This window comes from Hemiscyllium ocellatum, chromosome 2 (genome assembly GCF_020745735.1).
Source record: "Hemiscyllium ocellatum isolate sHemOce1 chromosome 2, sHemOce1.pat.X.cur, whole genome shotgun sequence".
Taxonomy (NCBI): Eukaryota; Metazoa; Chordata; class Chondrichthyes; order Orectolobiformes; family Hemiscylliidae; genus Hemiscyllium; species Hemiscyllium ocellatum.
Window position 1 is genome coordinate 140,367,094 of NC_083402.1, and position 17,939 is coordinate 140,385,032.

At 41.3% G+C, this 17,939-nt stretch overlaps 1 protein-coding gene across 1 annotated transcript in view; it reads left to right on the forward strand.

Annotated features, from left to right (window-relative positions):
• Positions 1-17,725, forward strand: part of pax5 (paired box 5) — a 195,448-nt gene extending 177,723 nt beyond the window's left edge. Inside the window, exons 9-10 of the mRNA XM_060846575.1 lie at positions 3,932-4,018; positions 17,437-17,725. Coding sequence (XP_060702558.1) covers positions 3,932-4,018; positions 17,437-17,513 — 164 coding nt within the window. The 3' untranslated portion in view covers positions 17,514-17,725. The remainder of the gene's footprint in view (positions 1-3,931; positions 4,019-17,436) is intronic.
• Positions 17,726-17,939: the final 214 nt, after the last annotated feature.

Below are 17,939 nucleotides of genomic sequence, written 5' to 3' on the forward strand. Positions count from 1 at the left end.
AATAATTATACAACGCTGCCTTAGATAAAACTTAGCAACATAGGACCATCTCAGTCGCACCCTCAACTGACTATTCAGATGTTACGATAATATAGTAAACTTTGCAGTATTTGAGGTATATAATATTTGCTGGTTTATTGACAGTACCAGTTCAAAAGTGCTGTTTTAAAACAAAGTTGTTGTGGTATCTTATTGTATTCTCAGGCATCCCGAAACATCGCATAACCAAAAGACTTATTTTGAAATATAGTCACTATTATTAAATAGGCAAATGCAATAACCAATTTATGTTCAGCAAAGTGCTATGAAATGAATGATAATGTTGTTTTCTTTTGTTTGTGTTGGTTGAAAATGAAATGCTGCCTTAGGACCATCTATTCCTCTTCAGATAGTGTGATAGGGTATTTTTCATTTAGGGACTCAGTTTCATACCTCGTTCTGAGACAGCACTGCATGTCCCTCAGCATTTGGTCAAATAATGGTAAGGGACTTTTAAACCAAAGCTCTTTGGTGTCTGAGATAAGAGTGCTGCCATTGAACCACAGCTGATATAGAGTAGCGTAGAATCAGCTTTGTTGTCACATGTAGTCAAATGAGCACAGTGAAAAGTTTAAAGTTGCCACATTATACCACCATAATGGAGGGAGAAACAGAACACCAGGGCTTGATCCAGATACTAAAAAGCCCACTTACAACAAAAGCAGAAATGTGACTAACAACCCGCTGAACACATGAACTAATCAAATAGGAAGTAATCAGATCCTATTTGGAATAATAATATGGACTAACCTGAAACCCATAATGGTAATTTCAGAATTCAAAATCAGAAGCTGCTTCTGTGCAGAGATGACATCAACTAAAATAAAAGGTTGGTTCTGGCCTGTCAGTATTCATGCAGAGAGTGTGTTCTGATCCTTGTTAACAAAACTGAAGGCCTTTTTCTGATGAAGGTTACAGAGGAAACATGGGCCTCTCTTTTGCCTTTGTCGATCTTTGCTACTTGTGAATGACTCCAGTATTTTTGACTATTGGTGTAGATTTTCAGAATTAATTAGTATAGCCCTGATTTTATGTTATTTGTCATAATCTTCAGTGGAGAGTAAAACTTGGAGAGGGTGTAGGTAGGAGAAAGTGAGGACTGCAGATGCTGGGGATCAGAGCTGAAAAATGTATTGCTAGAAAAGCCAGCAGGTCAGGCAGCATCAAAGGAGCAGGAGAATCAATGTTTCGGGCATAAGCCCTTCTTCAGGAATGAGGAGAGTGTGCCAAGCAGGCTAAGATAAAAGGTAGGGAGGAGGGACTTGGGGGAGGGGTGTTGGGAATGCAATAGGTGGAAGGAGGTTAAAGTGAGGGTGATAGGTCGGAGAGGGGTTGGGAGTGGAGAGGTCGGGAAGAAGTTTGCAGGTCAAGAAGGCGGTGCTGAGTCCGAGGGTTGGGACTGAGATAAGGTGGGGGGAGGGGAAATGAGAAAGGTGGAGAAATCTGCATTCATCCCTTGTGGTTGGAGAATTCCTAAGCGGAAGATGAGGTGCTCTTCCTCCAGGTGTCGTGTTGCCATGGTCTGGCGATGGAGGAGGCCAAGGACCTGCATGTCCTTGGCGGAGTGGGAAGGGGAATTAAAGGGGAGAGAGTGTAAGTACCTGAGCAGGTTAGATTCAAATCTAAGTCTGCTTGGAATTTGAGTGGAGCTTCTAACCACACCTCCACATCATACGTAAAATCAATTTTTCCACCTCCATAATATTCCCAAATTCCATCCTGACCTCAGCTTGTCAATTGCTGAAATCTTTATTCAAGGCTTTTTTACTCTGAGACTTTAAGACTTCTAGCAGTGCTCACTGGTCTCCTTCTTCAATCCTCCTTTGACCTGAGGTCATCCAGAATTCTGTTGTCCTGGTCCTAATATGCACCATGTTCTGTTCACTCTCCATTTTAAAATTCTCAACCTTGTTTCTGCATCCCTCCCTATCTTTATCCTTTAATCATTGAACCATTGATGGATGTTCCTTTAGCTGCTGAGTCCCTAAGCTCTGGAATTTATCTCTAAACATCTCTGCTCCTCTCTATTCTCTATGGTGTTCCTTATTCACCTACCTTTTTCACTGTTTTACATTGCCTTTTCTAATAGTTTATCAAGTTGCATATTGAGTATGAGAATATTCCTATGATTGGGATGTGCAGTATTTAAACTGGATGCTTTACTATATTAAAAGCTTTATATAAAAATAAATTTGTGCATTACAGTTATTTTGGTGATAGGGATGTGCAGTATTTAAAGTGGACGTCCTAGGGCTAGTCTTCCATTTGATTCCTTTAGTGTGTGTCTAGAATGAATGGTGTTTGTAGGGCTGTTCGGCCGAACAGACATCTCATCTGGAGTGCACAACCACAGAGGCTTTATTTGTGGAACTTAAGGACCTTTGGACCCCTTAAAAACCCGATCCTTCATTTCACTGTTAATTGGGATCTTTGTTTATTATTTGTCATGTTCATTCGATGTGATTAGCCAGAGTTTTATTTCCAAAGAGCCATACAGACTGCTATTAAGTTACAAACTGCAGCACCTCTGATACCCATTGGGAAGATTTTACAGCTGAAACACAAAGAGTTCACTTGAGGCTAATTAATCAGTAATCATTAAACATTTTGTGTTGTTAGGCAGGTAGTGGACTGGGATGCAGAATTGGTGCCCCTTAAAATTCTAATCTTTGATATTTATTAAGGTGTTTTTATCTCTCTCTGGGACTCCTCATCACCGTTCATGATTGAACAGTTCAGCTGTCAAGAATTACCACTGATGGACGGTAGTATTTCCATAAAGGGGCTAGCAGGCTGTTTAGATGTGCATTGATCTGCTCTAGTTTTACTCAGCTCCTGCCACATCTCCAGCACAGCCTGGCTCCTGCTCGATATGCAGAATATTTCTGGATGAAGTGAGCGATTCTGTCATTGAGCTGATGGTGCTCAGTGACTCTTGCAGCTCTCCGCTGGTCTGTACTGCAGGAGCCTGACACCCTGACCACTGAGGCATAAAAAGAAGAGAATTGGAAGTCTGAGCCTGTCAGGCCCTGGCGCATCCCCCTGAGAGCAAGGAGGGGGGAACGGAGGGAATCGCATCGCAAAGTGTCGGCTTGCTTCAAATCATTTGAGCAGGAGTGCAGCTGATGAGTTTTAAATCTCCCATCGCCTGCTGATTAATATGCAGAGCAACGCAGAGTGCCTTCACCTCATCCTCAGTTAAGGGCTGAAGAAGGCAGAGGTACTCCTGTCAGTACTGAGGTGTGAGGCAAAGTTTGGCAAGCAAAGGAAACAGACTGTCAGATTCTGAGTGAAAACAAGAAATACTTTAATGAAGTCACTTAGCTAAGCAAGGAATGGATTTTATTGGTGTGACGAGTTATCGTTTTTATTACATGTGTACTAAAATGTATTAATTATTTTGTGGACCATAGGAGAAGGCCATTTGCATTGGGTTAATGTCCAGAACTCTCAAAATAAAGCTGGTGATAATCATCACGTGACCTCAGTTCTTGATATTTAACATCCTACCTGTGTGGGGGAGAAAGCACTAATGATTGAAGAGAGCAGCTAAGACGCAGAGAGATAGAAACCTGGTTTTAAAAAAAACTGCCACATTGCCAGAAAACTTCAATTAATTAGTGTACTTGGTTAGTTGATCTTGTTATTAAATCTCAATTTATTTTACAGCATGTTCCTTGTACCAACAAGTACAAGATGTTACATATGATACAGTTAAATTAGTGAAGGTTTGAGTTTCACAAGAAGTGAAGTGCAAAGTGTGACTACATGCAAGTTATAATTGTTTGATTCATAATGTTGACCTATGACTTCATAGTTTTTTTCAGTTGTAGGACAACCTAGATTAATTAATTTGAGGATCTTTCTAACGTTTCACTTTCTTTTTTTTTAGGAGGTGATTTTTCTGGGAGTCCATATTCCCATCCGCAGTACACGACTTATAATGACTCCTGGAGATTTCCCAATGCTGGATTATTAAGTAAGTGCATCTTCAGACTATGGTGTTTGATAAATCTGTTTGTGCAATAAAAGCTCCATGAATATTTGTGTAGCCATTTTTGATGGCCATATGATGATTTGTCATTATGGGGAAGATGAAGGATGACCCTCTCCTTCAGGCCAATGAAGAGGGTGCCTAATCAACTATATTTAAGTTAGTTACTTTTAATTCCACCTCTAAATCTCAAAAATCTTGAGACCTACTTTATCATTGTTGTTTTGGATCTGCTCATGAGGAGGTTCAAAAGGTTTCTCCGACGTTGGTTCCTTCAGTTCCACCAGTGAGCTGACTGAAAATAGGAGATCACACTTGGCATTCAATACCCTCGTGGTGACATAGTGGTAATGTCAGTGGATAGTATTCCAGACTTGAAGAGTGTGGAGCAGGAAAAGCACAGCGGGTCAGGCAGCATCCAAGAAGCAGGAGAATAAATGTTTCAGGCATAAGGCCTTCATCAGGAATGAGAAAGGGTTTATGCCCAAAATGTCGATTCTCCTGCTCTTCAGATGCTGCCTGACTTGCTGTGCTTTTCCAGCGCCATATTTTTCGATTCGGATCTCCAGCATCTGCAGTCCTCACTTTCTTCTAGTATTCCAGAGTCCTGGGCTATTGCTCTGGTGGCTTGGGTTCAAATACCCACCACGTTGGCTAGTGGAATTTGGATTCAGTTAACAAGTCTGGAATGTTAAGGTAGTCCCAAATGATTGTTGTAAAAATCCATCTGGTTAACTAATGTCCTCTAGGAAAGAAAATTGGCCATCTTTACCTGGTGTGGCATACATATGACTCCAGATCCACTGAGTAACTGATTCGCAATTACCCAAGGAAATTGCCTAGCAAGCCACTAGGTAAGGGTAATTAGGGAAGAGCAATAAATGCAGGTTAAAATGAAGAATATAGAAAACAAAACTTCATAGCACAGCTCTAGATTTATAATCAATTTTTTTATTAATCCCCAGTTTTCTATATTGCTTTGTGGCTGGGAATGTGTTGATCAAGTATTTCATTAAATATGAAGACAGAATTTATTTTAAATAGTGTAGTGTGATGGCTAGATACGATTTAATAAGATGTGATCTGAGTAGGTTAATGACATAGTACGGTAAATGGAGTCAAGGTATGTGCAGATATAGCACATGAAGCAAGTGATGTGTTATGCCACAATTTGTATATCATTCCCTACCTATCATTGCATCTTATTTATGTTTTACCTAAAATTATATGTTTTTTTTTCTTTTCTGTGTCTGTTAATTGTGGTTATGGCTGGATCTGACAATCCCTTGATTTTGCTAATAACAGTTTTCTTTACAAAAAACCCTTTTTCACATGTCACTAACGTTGCATTCTTTATTTTTCTGCCTTCCTCACCATTCCCACCTCACCAAATTTGGTGCCATATCAGTTACTGAACATTGTTTCTTGGTTCTAGACTTGTATATCTATTGATTGAGGATCAATTCATGCTGATTTAATACTTCCATTTTTGGTCATTTAAGTGGTGTTTGTTAAAGAGCTATCAATTACAGACTGCACCATCTCTCCATAAAGAAAAGATGGAAAAGGGTAAATAGGAGTGTATAGTCACTCAGATTACCTGTCATAGCTCCAAGTGCGAGGGTTGAGTTCAGAGAGGACTTGAATGTCCAGAGAATAGCTGCAGCTCCAGGGTGTTTCCAGTCAGTGGGGGTTTTACTGAAATCTGACCATCAGTCCATGAAGACTGAGAGAACAGTATCAGTGGTCCCCATGTCCCCACCGTAAACAATGTGACATCCATGCTTCCATCAGAATCCATCTGTCAAACTCTCTGCGATAGAAAATTGGTGATGGGACAAGGGTGTAAAACTGGGAGTACCGAGTCAAGAATCTACACACAGACAACATGGATGAAGGTCATTGAGCACCTATATTGGGACAGAGTTGTCCTTGGGATGGAGCACTTTTGGCTGAGCAATCCTCTATTTTACTAAAGTTGGTTTAAATCCCAGGTGTGTGAAGACTGAGGGGCATGTAACCAATTACATTTCTATTTCAAATACAATTGATAGTGTGTCCAGTTGTTTCCTTTTCTTTATAGCATTAACTGCTGTGACAGGTAATGTATAGCTTTCCACACAATGATAATTGAACACTGTTGACCATTTCAGAGTGTCTTTCAGTGAGTTGTTTCATCACTTAGCACTGGTGAGGTGTGTTTATTTTGAGTGTTGAGGGAATATGTGCAGTGCAAATGTTGGTAGGACTGAAAATTCAAATAAAATGTTTAAAACAAAGTGGAAGCGAATGAAGGGGAAGAGTTCAAATTGATACTTTAAAAGAACACTAAATACAAGTAACAAAATCTAATGAAGAAAAATGATCCAATTTCATGCTCTTTGAATGTGATAACTCCTGTGCCATTTTAGCTCATTACTTTTAACTTGACGTAGATCAAGATAAATTTCTTTTGATGCATTGTTCCTATCTCCTTTTTGACACCGATCTGTGTATACTGCAGAATTTAACTCGAGCTGACAGAATCCCTATTCTAATACACCCAGCTAGTTAAGCATTTATTTTTTACTGGGATATGGGGTCAGTATATGATTGTTTGCTCCACAATTGTTAAATAATTAGGGCATTTCCGGCGATTAGGTTCTCTCGAGGTGACTTGGCAAATGAAACTATTCCTCAGTGTTCCTGAGATGCTGTGAGAATGATGGATATGTTACTGCCTTCCATTCTAACTGATCAATTTTAGCATAAATGCTGTTGGATTTATTCAACGACCTCTGTAACCTATACCTGCCTCACAAAAAACATACACCTGCTAGTGTTTTTAACTTGTGCTTGCAAATGTGTGTCTTTCACAATCAGACTGTTCATCCATGGAGTGGATATTTAGGACCACCAAAAATTTTGATCTGTTGTTTTCAATTGCACTGAAGCATATTTAGATATTTTTCTGTCCAATTTGCACTAATTTCCTTTATTTCAACCCATTCTCCCCACTTAGTATTACATACTTGAAGACCCAACAGGGTTGTTTTTGATGTCACCTGATTTGTTTCTTCTTTGCACCATCACAGCTATGGTTCTCTTTCCATTCCTGCACCATTACTTCACAGATTCCCACGAATTAATCCCTCCTCCTTCCTCCTCCTCAGTTGCATCCTACTGCTTGATGTTATCATCCAAAAACGCACTGTTGTGCTCCACAGCTGCAACACCCAGCTGTGTCCCACCATCACTTCATATAATCCCAACAATGTGGAAGCAGGCCATTTAGCCTATTGAGTCCACACACCGACCCTCTGAAGAGCATCTCACTCAGACCCACCTCACTACCCTATCTCTGTAACCCTGTCTTTTCCATGGCCAATCCACCTAACCTGACATTTTTGGACTATGGGAGGAAACTGGAGCACTCAGAGGAAACCCACACAGAATGTGCCAACTCCACACAGACAGTTGCCCAAGGGTGGAATCAAACCCAGGTTTCTGATGCTGTGAGGCAGCAGTGCTAACTACTAAGTGACTGTGCCACTCACTTCTCTCGGCATCTCCACTGCCTATGATGTAATACCTTGCTTGTCAGACATTCAAGGCCTAACAGTGATAAAGTGAAAGAAAAGTCTCTCTTTCTTTTTTTTGCATTCTTTTTCCAAAGTCACAGTCAGCCAAATTGTCAGGCTGGCAATGAGGAACAGTCCTTAGGGATAGTCTGCGGCCCTCGAATGTCACAGCCTGAGGAAGTGTTGCGTGTGAGTGCGTCAGCTGTGATTTTGAGAAGTAAGGTAGGGGAGAGAAAGGTCGTTAATTGATCAGGAGTAGTTTGGCGATTGCAGCAGGAGTTATAGAGGGGGAAGGATGAGTGCCCTCCGTGTTTTTTCTGGCTAACAGGCTGTGGCCTGTTCTGTCAGAGCCATCCAGCATAGAAACAGGCCCTTCAGCCAACCATGTCAAAGCTGACTAACAAACACCAAATTACATTAATCCCATTTACCTGCCATCTACCAAATGAGGACTCTGGCAATTTCCTCAGTGCCAGATGGTAGGCTATCGGGCTTTTAGTTATCTGTTATCTGTTTTCTCTTCCTCTCTCTCTCTCTCTCTCTCTCTCTCTCTCTCTCTCTCTCTCTGTTTGAACAGCCACATCACATTAGGAGTCTTCCAAAACTCTGGAATCCTCCTGGAATTCTGTGAGTTCTGGAAACTTTTTGATTAATACCTCTATGATCGCTGCAACTACTTCTTTTGATGCAGGCCACTAGGTCCTGGTGACCTGTCTGCTTTCATTTGTCAATTACTTTGACTCTTTTAGTAGAAATTGTTGCATGATCTTTCCCCCCATTAGCACCTTGCTTATCTGTTATCTTTTGGATATTTATAGTTTCCTCTACTGTGATGATGGAGCTATTGGTTTAAATTACCTGCCATTCTCTGTCCTAATATTAATGCCCCATTTGCATTCTCCAAAGATTCCAGTTAATTTAGCTACACTCTTTTTTAATATCCCTATAGGAGCTATTGCCATTTGTATTTTACTTTTTTGACAATTTACTTTCATAGTTAACTTTCTCTTTATCAACCTTTTGGTCATCCACTGCTCGTTCTTAAAAGAGCTCCTAATCTGCTGGCCTACCACTTGTTTTTCGCCACTTTGTGTGCTTTAGTTTTTAACCGGATACTTTCCTTAACCTGCTTTGTTAACCATAGGTAATTTATCCTTCTTATGGAATCTTTCTTTTTGACCAGAATAATTTTTTCCTGAATGTTATGAAATATCATCTTAAATATTTGCCATTGCTCACCGCTGATCTTCCTTTTATTCTGTTTTCCCAGCATGCTTTATACAGCACTTCCTCCATGCCTCTGTAATTGGCCTTATTTAAATTGAGGATGCTGGTTTGAAGCTCAAATTACTCTCCCTTAAACTGAATTTAATATTCTGCCATATTTTGATCTCTACTCCTGAAAAAATCCTTAACTGCGAGATCTCCTCTTTACTAGATCTAAAATAGCCTCTTCCTGGGTAGGCCCTGCAATGTATTGGTTCAATGGACAATTCCTAACTCACCGCACAAATTTGCCTTCCATGTTACTCTTGTCCGTCTGACTTGTCCGGTCTATAGCAGATTAAAACCACCCGTGAAAAGTGTGCTTATTACACACCTCCACTGTTTACCAATGTATTTTTGCTTTGTCTTGCAGTCAGGTAACTCTTTGTGGGCCTATTGATGACTCCCACTCCTTTCCCTTACTATTGCTATTTCCACCCAAACTGATACCATATCACCATCTATTACACCCAACTACCACTGCATCTTCTTTTATTAAAAATGCTATCCCCACATCCTTTATCCTTTTACCTGTTTTCAAGAGCATCAAAAACTCTTGAATATTGAGTTTCCAGTTCTGAACACACTGCCACCAGCTCTCTGTAATAGCTATCAAGTCATTTTTGTTTATTTCTATTTATGATTGCAACTCATCCTTCTTCTTATAAATGCTGCATGCATTTTGATAGAGTTTTAAGCTTTGACTTGTTACCATTATTACTTACGCTGCATGACTGCTGCAATATTCTGTCGATTTTTCTCATCTTTCTGTCAGACCTTATCGTTCACTCCTTCACCATCTCTGCTCTGATCTCTATTGTTTCCTCTCGATTTTTTTTTACTTTTGATTGAACCCAAATAGTTTAGAGATTTACTTATAACTACAGTTATATGACTTGCTAGGTCGCTGGTTCCAATATACAAGCTGGCCCCAATGGAGGATTGTTGTCTTTCCCCAGTACTAGTGCCAGTGCCCCATGAATCAGAACCTACTTCTCCCATGCCAATTTTTGAGCCATGCATATACCTCACCAATTTTATTTATCCTTTACCAATTTGCATGTGGCTCAGGTAATTAGTAATCCTGAGATTAGTACCTTTCTGTGGTTTTGCTTTTCAATTTAACCACAAAGTTGCTTGTAATTCCTCAGCAGAATCTCTTTCCTAGTCCTTCCTATGTCATTGGTGCGTAGGTGGATCATGGTAACTTTATCTTTTCCTCTCACTCTCTTCAGCTTTGGAGAGGTGTCCTGAACCTTGGCACCAAGTAGGCAACACAGTCATCAGGACATTCTGTCTTAGCTGCAGACATCAGTATTTATTCCCCTATTTATGCGAGACCTATTACTACTACAGTTCTTTTTTTCCCCCACACTCTCAGGCTGCTCTGAACCACACTACTGTGGTCAGATCATTTATCTCTATCAGTCTGTGCTGTGGGAGCAATAACCTTGTACATATTGGACATGGGCAGTGGCTATGCTTCAAAGCTAAATTATATATTCAACACCTGCCTCACTTGCAGTCACACCCTCCTGTCCCTAACTATGGACCAAATTGCATTTGAATTCATTTAAGATGTGTGACTGGTTCCTCAAACAGTATCCAGGCACCTTTTCCACCTCCCTTTTATGTCACATTACCCATGGCTCATGTTGAGCCAAGATCCCTCAAACAGCCAATAATAACTGCAGCGACAAAAACAGAAACAGCTGGAAAAGCTTAGCAGGTCTGGAAACATCTATGGAGAGAAATCAGAGTTAATGTTTCAGGTCCAGTGAGACTTCCTCAGTATTCTGCAGAACTTACTACAGGTTACGGTCACTGTAGGTCACCCTGGTGTCCACTAGATCCCACAAAATACCGCTGCAACACATCACCTGCCCAGCCATCGCTATCCTAGTTCATTAATTTATTTGGATGTTAAATATATCAAATGAATTTCCCAACTGTATCTTCAGCTATAATAATACCTCTTTATTACAACCACTTGACCAATTAAAAGAGACATGGAAGAAATACCTACTAATTACATCCCCATTTTGCTGTGATGCCACATTTCGGCTCTGATGGGTAAGATCAGGTTGAAAGAGCTCTGTGGTCCTGGGTTCTATCTCCAACTGCGGTCATTCTCGAATTGTCTGCAGTCTCTCAGCTTATGCATCCTGTCGTGAGCACATCAATACTTAGGGAGGGCATATATTCAGGTGGCAAATTACATTTGAAAGCTTTGTCAGACCCATATGTTCTGCAGACTTTTTTGGGCAAGCATGGTAAATGTTAATAGGAACTGGGATGAACTTTAGATTGGGTACATGGCAGTCACTAATGACCTACTGTGCTTAGGAAGCATAGTAATACTGTGACATTGGGAGGTTATGTACCACTGTTCAGTAGGAAAGGAAGTGAAGATACAAAATGTTTTGTTTCAAGTTTCTGACTTCTCTGTGGATGTCACAATGACTGATGTTATGGTGTTAGCTCTTAGTCATTGACAAGCACCACATGGGAGGGTAGTGGGGCATCTGAGTGGCACTTTGCCTACAAGGGGGCATGTTGCAGATGTCAAAGTTCTGAGCCTGGTGGGAATTTAAAATAATAGCAAAAACCACTAGAATTACTCAGCAGAGCTGACAGCATCTATGAAGAGAGAAAAGTAGTTTGCATATTTCAGGTCAATGACCTTTTCTTTAAAATTGGAGAAATTCAGCAAGGTAAACGTGATGGGGGTCTGGTAGAAAAATGGAGCAAAAAGGTAAAGTCAGTGCTGGGGTAAAAGATACAAGGATGGAATGACAAAAGGATCGATGGTGCAAGGTCAAAAGAAACAATAATGAGACAGAGAATCAAGAGCTATCTTGAAGTGTGATGGCAGAAAAATGAACAGCTGCCAGCTGAGATGAAAAACATCAAAGTGGATCAGAAACCTACAAAGAAAAAGAAACATAGACCTAGAAACTAGGAGCAGGAGTAGGCCCTTTGTTCTTTGAGCCTGCTCCATCATTCAATATGACCATGGCTGACAGGCGACTGACTGTGTGGAGTTTGCGCGTTCTCCCCGTGTCTGCGTGGGTTTCCTCCGGGTGCTCCGGTTTCCTCCCACAGTCCAAAGATGTGCGGGTCAGGTGTATTGGCCATGCTAAATTGCCCGTAGTGTTAGGTAAGGGGTAAATGTAGGGGTATGGGTGGGTTGCGCTTCGGCGGGTCGGTGTGGACTTGTTGGGGCCTGTAAGTAATCTAATCTAATATGATTGTCTACCTCAGATGGCAACAGGGGTCAGAGTGTGAAATTGTTGAACTCACTGTCAAGTTCAGAAGGCTATAAAGTAGCTAATCAAAAGAGAAGATGCTATTCTTTGAGTTTGTTCAGTTTCATTGGAGCACTGCGGGAGGCTGAGGACACATAGGTCAAGGTGTAAGGGTGAGATGGATATCCAAGAGCATAAAGCCATGTTTACACACTGACAGCAAAGTGATGATGTAATCTGCATTTGAGCTCCCCTTTGTACAGCAGGTTTTATTGGGGAAAGCTACTCCAGTAATTGTCTGTATGAATGCAGCCCAGCGGAAGACACTGGGACTCGGTTAGAAACTGAGCTTCTCTTGTTAGAACTCCCCATTTTCCCTAAGGGGTTGTTGGGAACAAAGAGGTGATGGTTTGGACCAGGAATCTGGAAATCGTTAAAACAATGGCAAGCCGTGAAAGAATCATAGATATAGGTGGGAGGAGAGTGGACCAAGGAAGAAAAGGTAGTTAAAACAAACCAAATTGGTTCAGTACTGTGGGAACAGGCTGAAATGGTAATTCCATCAGAGCGGTTGTGTTTGTGAATCTTGGAAAGAAAATGGAAACTGGGCCGATCAAGGTAACGAGACTTTGAGTTTGGAGGTCATTACTGCTTCTTCCAGAGGAGAAAGTGAGGACTGCAGATGCTGGAGATCAGAGTGGAGAGTGTGGTGCTGGAAAAGCACAGCAGGTCAGGCACATTCCGAGTAGGAGGAGAATCGAACTTTCAGGCATTCCTGATGAAGGACTTATGCCTGAAATGTCGATTGTCCGGCTCCTTGGGAGCTGCCTGACCTGCTGTGCTTTTCCAGCACCACACTCTTGGCCCTGCTTCTTCCAGAGATCCTACCAGCTTCTTGTATTCAATATATCATCCATTAGCATTCCTGCCTAATCCAGTGCGATACCACCACCACATACATGTTTCCCCTCCTCTCTGATTTCAGCATTCAGGAGAGACTGTTAGATCCCTGGCACCCAGGGCCATCCCCAAGATCCCCCCCGTCTAACCGTGGCACTTAAGAGGAAATGTGAAACAATTTCTTCCACCTCCTCCCTCCTCACCATCATAGGAATGCCTGAGTTGGGAGCAGAAAAAGGCCATTTGGCCCTTCAAGCCTTGGCTGTCATTCAAGAAGATCATGGCTGATTTTTTTTTGTGTTCCTAATTCCATATCCCCATCCAGCCCAGATAATTTATAATTCCCCTGTTTAACATGAATATTCAGTGACTCTGTGTCTCCACAGTTTTTTTTGTCATAGAGTCATAGAGATGTGCAGCATGGAAACAGACCCTTCGGTCCAACCCGTCCATGCCGACCAGATATCCCAATCCAATCTAGTCCCATCTGCCCATATCCCTTCAAACCCTTCCTATTCATTTACCCATCCAAATGCCTTTTAACTCTTGCAATTGTACCAGCCTCCACCACTTCTTCTGGCAGCTCATTCCATACACATACCACCCTCTGTGTGAAAAGGTTGCCCCTTGGGTCTCTTTTATTTTTCCCCTCTCACCCTAAATCTATGCCCTCTAGTTCTGGACTCCCTGCCCCAGGGAAAAGACTTTGCCCCTTGTGATTTTGTAAACCTCTATAAGGTCACAGCTCAACCTCCCAACGCTCCAGGGAAAACAGCCCCAGCCTCTCCCTGTAGCTCACATCCTTCAACCCTGACAACATCCTTGTAAATCTTTTGTGAACCCTTTCAAGTTTCACAGCATCTTTCCGATAGGAAGGAGACCAGAATTGTATGCAATATTCCAACAGTGGCCTAACCAATGTCCTGTACAGCTGCAACATGACCTCCCAACTCCTGTACTCAATACTCTGACCAATAAAGGAAAGCATACCAAACGCCACCTTCACTATCCTATCTACCTGCGACTCCACTTTCAACCTGCAACCTATGAACCTGCACTCCAAGATCTCTTTGTTCAGCAACACTCCCTAGGACCTTACTATTAAGTGTATAAGTTCTGCTAAGATTTGCTTTCCCAAAATGTAGCACCTTGCATTTATCTGAATTAAACTCCATCTGCCACTCCTCAGCCCATTGGCCCATCTGATCAAGATCCTGTTGTAATCTGATGTAACCTTCTTTGCTGTCCACTACAACTCCATTTATGGTGTCATTTGCAAACTTACTAACTGTACCTTTTATGCTCACATCCAAATCATTTATGTAAATGTCAAAAAGTAGTGGACACAGCACCAATCCTAGTGGCACTCCACTGATTACAGGCCTCCAGTCTGAAAAACAACCCTTCACCACCACCCTCTGTCTTCTACCTTTCAGCCAGTTCTGTATCCAAATGGCTAGTTCTCCCTGTAGTCCATGAGATCTAACCTTGCTAATCAGTCTCCCATGGGGAACCTTGTCAAACGCCTTACTGAAGTCCATATAGATCACATCTATGCTCTGCCCTCATCAATCCTCTTTGTTACTTCTTCAAAAAACTCAATCAAGTTCGTGCACTTCTTTCAGTACAGCATACTATATTTGCTACTCAGTAAGCAGTCAACTGTATATAGGGAAGACCAAACTTAAACTGTTTGATAGTTTTGTGAGACACCACCTTCAATCTGCAAATGTGGCACTGAGCGTCTGGTTTCAGATTGTATTATTTTTACCAAATGCTTGATATTATTTTCAGACAAAGTTAAAGACATCTTGGGATGTTTAACCCAGGACTCCAGTCATGTTCACCACTTTAACATCTTGAATCCAATATTGCACTCTTGGGGTTTTGGATATCGATGTCTTAATTGAAGATGGTTCTACCTGTCTTCAACAGACACAAATCTTAAGACTTCAATCTATTTCCATGGTGACAAAAATGCAATATTATTCACCAACCGCCATAACATATTCAGCAACAGCTGTGGCTAACACAGCCCATCTTATTAATTAAAGGATGTGAGCATTACTGGCAAGACCAGCACTTACTGCCCATCCCCAATTGCCCAGAGGTCAGTTGAGAGTCAACCACATTGCTGTGGGTCTGGGTAAGGATAGTGGTTTCCTTCCCTAAAGGGCATTAGTAAGCCAGATGTTTTTGTTTTCCTGGCAATCAACAACAGTTTCATGATCATCATTGGACTTTGGTCCCACATTTTATTGAATTCAAACCCCATGATCTACCATATTGGAATTGGAACCCAGCTCCCCAGAACATTGCCTGGGTCTCTGGATTAATAGTTTTGTGATAACATGGCTAGGCCATCACCTCCCAGTACTTAATGAACAGGATACAGGTTCATTAAAACTTAGCTTTAATGAAATTACTGAAGAACATTATTGTGTATTGTCACTTTGGGTATTTCTCTTCAAATTATACTCTTTTTATGGTTATCTCTATTTATGGTACATTCCTTAAATGGCAAACAGAACTTGGACTTACAGCCTCAGGATGTCCAAAACCATTCCACAGTTAATACTTGAATTTCAAAGCATAGTCACTGTCGTAAGGTAGGAACAATATATATACAGTAAGATCCAACAAACACTATATTATCTAGAACAAAATTTGCTATTGAAAGAACAGTGAGGCAAATTACACTTGTCTTTCTGAAGAAAAGTCTTATCAAACTCAAAACATTAACTTTGTTTAAATCTCCACAGATGTTGCCACACCTGCTGAGTTTCTCCAGTGTTGTGATTTTTTCAGACTGCCAAAAATATATTAGATAGAAACTTTTGTTAATAAGCAAAAAGGAGTTCAGATACAAATATGTAAAAGCTGCTGTCTGAGTTGTGGTACTGCACTGTTAGATCTGCTAAGATTGTTTATTGATTTATTCTTTTATAGGATTTGTTGCTTAACTGAGTAAATTTAACTGACTGATTTCCTGAAAAGTCATTAGTGAACCAGATGGGTTTTTACAACAGTTGGCAGTGGCTGCATTGTCTCCACCAGGCTAGTATTTTATTCTAGAGTTTTGTTAAATATAAGCTGCAGATCTGCTATGATGAAATTTGACCCCATGTTCCCAGGGCACCAGCCTGATTACAGGCCAGATGCATTACCACTAAGCTGTCACCTCTCCACAGTTAATTAGAAGGTTGTGGATTCATGAATTTCCATCCAGCGCTGACTGCAAACAATTTTCTTAACAGGGATATGTCCATTTCGAGAATCAGTTGGGAATGTTGTTAATGAACAATGCTGCAAGGGGATCAGTGTTATTTCTTAACATGATTGAACTCTTTCTGCAAATTGGTCGCACCTACTTTCTGAATGCAAACATAGCACGATGTTTCCTGGCCAACATCTGTCTTCAGCCTGCTACAGTACTCCAGCAAAACTCATTGCAAGCAGGAAGAGTAACACCTCATTTTTAGCTTGGGAACCTTGCAACTTCCTGAACTCAATGTCAAATTCAATCATTTTGGGCCTGAGTAACCTCCTCCAAGTGCTTACTCGAATCCACACACTAGGTCTTGTCTTGACAAGGCAAAAGTGAGGACTGCTGATGCTAGAAATCGGAGTTTAGATCAGAGTGGTGCTGGAAAAGCACAGCAGGTCAGGCAGCATCCGAGGAGCAGGAAAATCGACGTCTTGGGCAGAAGCCCTTCATCAGGAATAGAGACCTCTTTTGCCCGAAAAGTCGATTTTTCCTGCTCCTCGGATGCTGCCTGACCTGCTGTGCTTTTCCAGCACCACTCTGATCTAAAAACTTGTCTTGACATGGGCTGCTACCACACATAATCCATTATCAGCCATTAATGGTCCCTCTTAGCAGCTATTCCTTCTCCCAGGCTGACCTTTATACAGTCTTTGTCTGCCCAGCTGTCTCTCTCTCTCGCTCGCTCGCTCCATCTCCACCTATCCTTTACTCCTTTCTCCTCCCTCCACTCCTCTACCTCGTATATACTAATCTTTTCTAAGCCATGATTATTCTGAAGAAGGGTCACTGGACCTCAATCATTAACTCTGCTTTCTTTCCACAGACACTGCCAGACCTGCTAAGCTTTACTAACAATTTCTGATTTTGTTTCTGATTTCCAACATTGGTAGGTCTTTGGGGGTTTTTTTGTTTAATGTTATTTCTTGGTGTGCTTCAGTGATGCTATAGGTTTCAACTTAATGTCTTCTAATACCAAGTGAATGAGTAGCTGGCCAATTAGCCCAAATTATTCCAAAGTGTAGTTGTTCCCAAACGATCTGGTCTGATGAATTATCCTGACTGGATGGAAATTGGTATGTGGTCAACATGGTCCTTTTTTAGCATGAACTTATTTTTTTCATAGTGCAAATTTTTCTAACCCTGGTGTCGTTCTTTTTTCAGGTTCCCCTTATTATTACAGCACAGCAACCCGAGGGTCAGCACCAGCGGCTGCTGCTACAGCCTATGATCGCCACTAGCTGGTGGGGGTGGGGTGGGGTGGAGGCATGACCTGCAGGTAGTGAAGAAATTGTGCACTTACAACACATATCAATCAGGTCTGAGACAACAGGAAATGTGTGAAGCTCAGAAGGTCAAATGTGAACTTCCTGCAGGATAATCAAACTGGCTTTCGAAAGACTGCTGCAAAACATTTGTTGTAGTCATTGCAGAATGACTGAAACTACTGACTTTGGACCCACACCAATAGTTAACCAGGCAATCGATGGAGTGTATCCAGTTAGTAACAAAGAAAGACTGTTCAAGTTTCTTTTTGAATTAGGGTAATGTGGTTTTCAAAATGAGGGTAATATTTTATTCCATGTCATTTTTTTTCTGAGAATTGATTTCAAAGTGAGAAGCAGCAAAGAGCTGTCTATATTTAAAGATCATGATTTGGATTACTG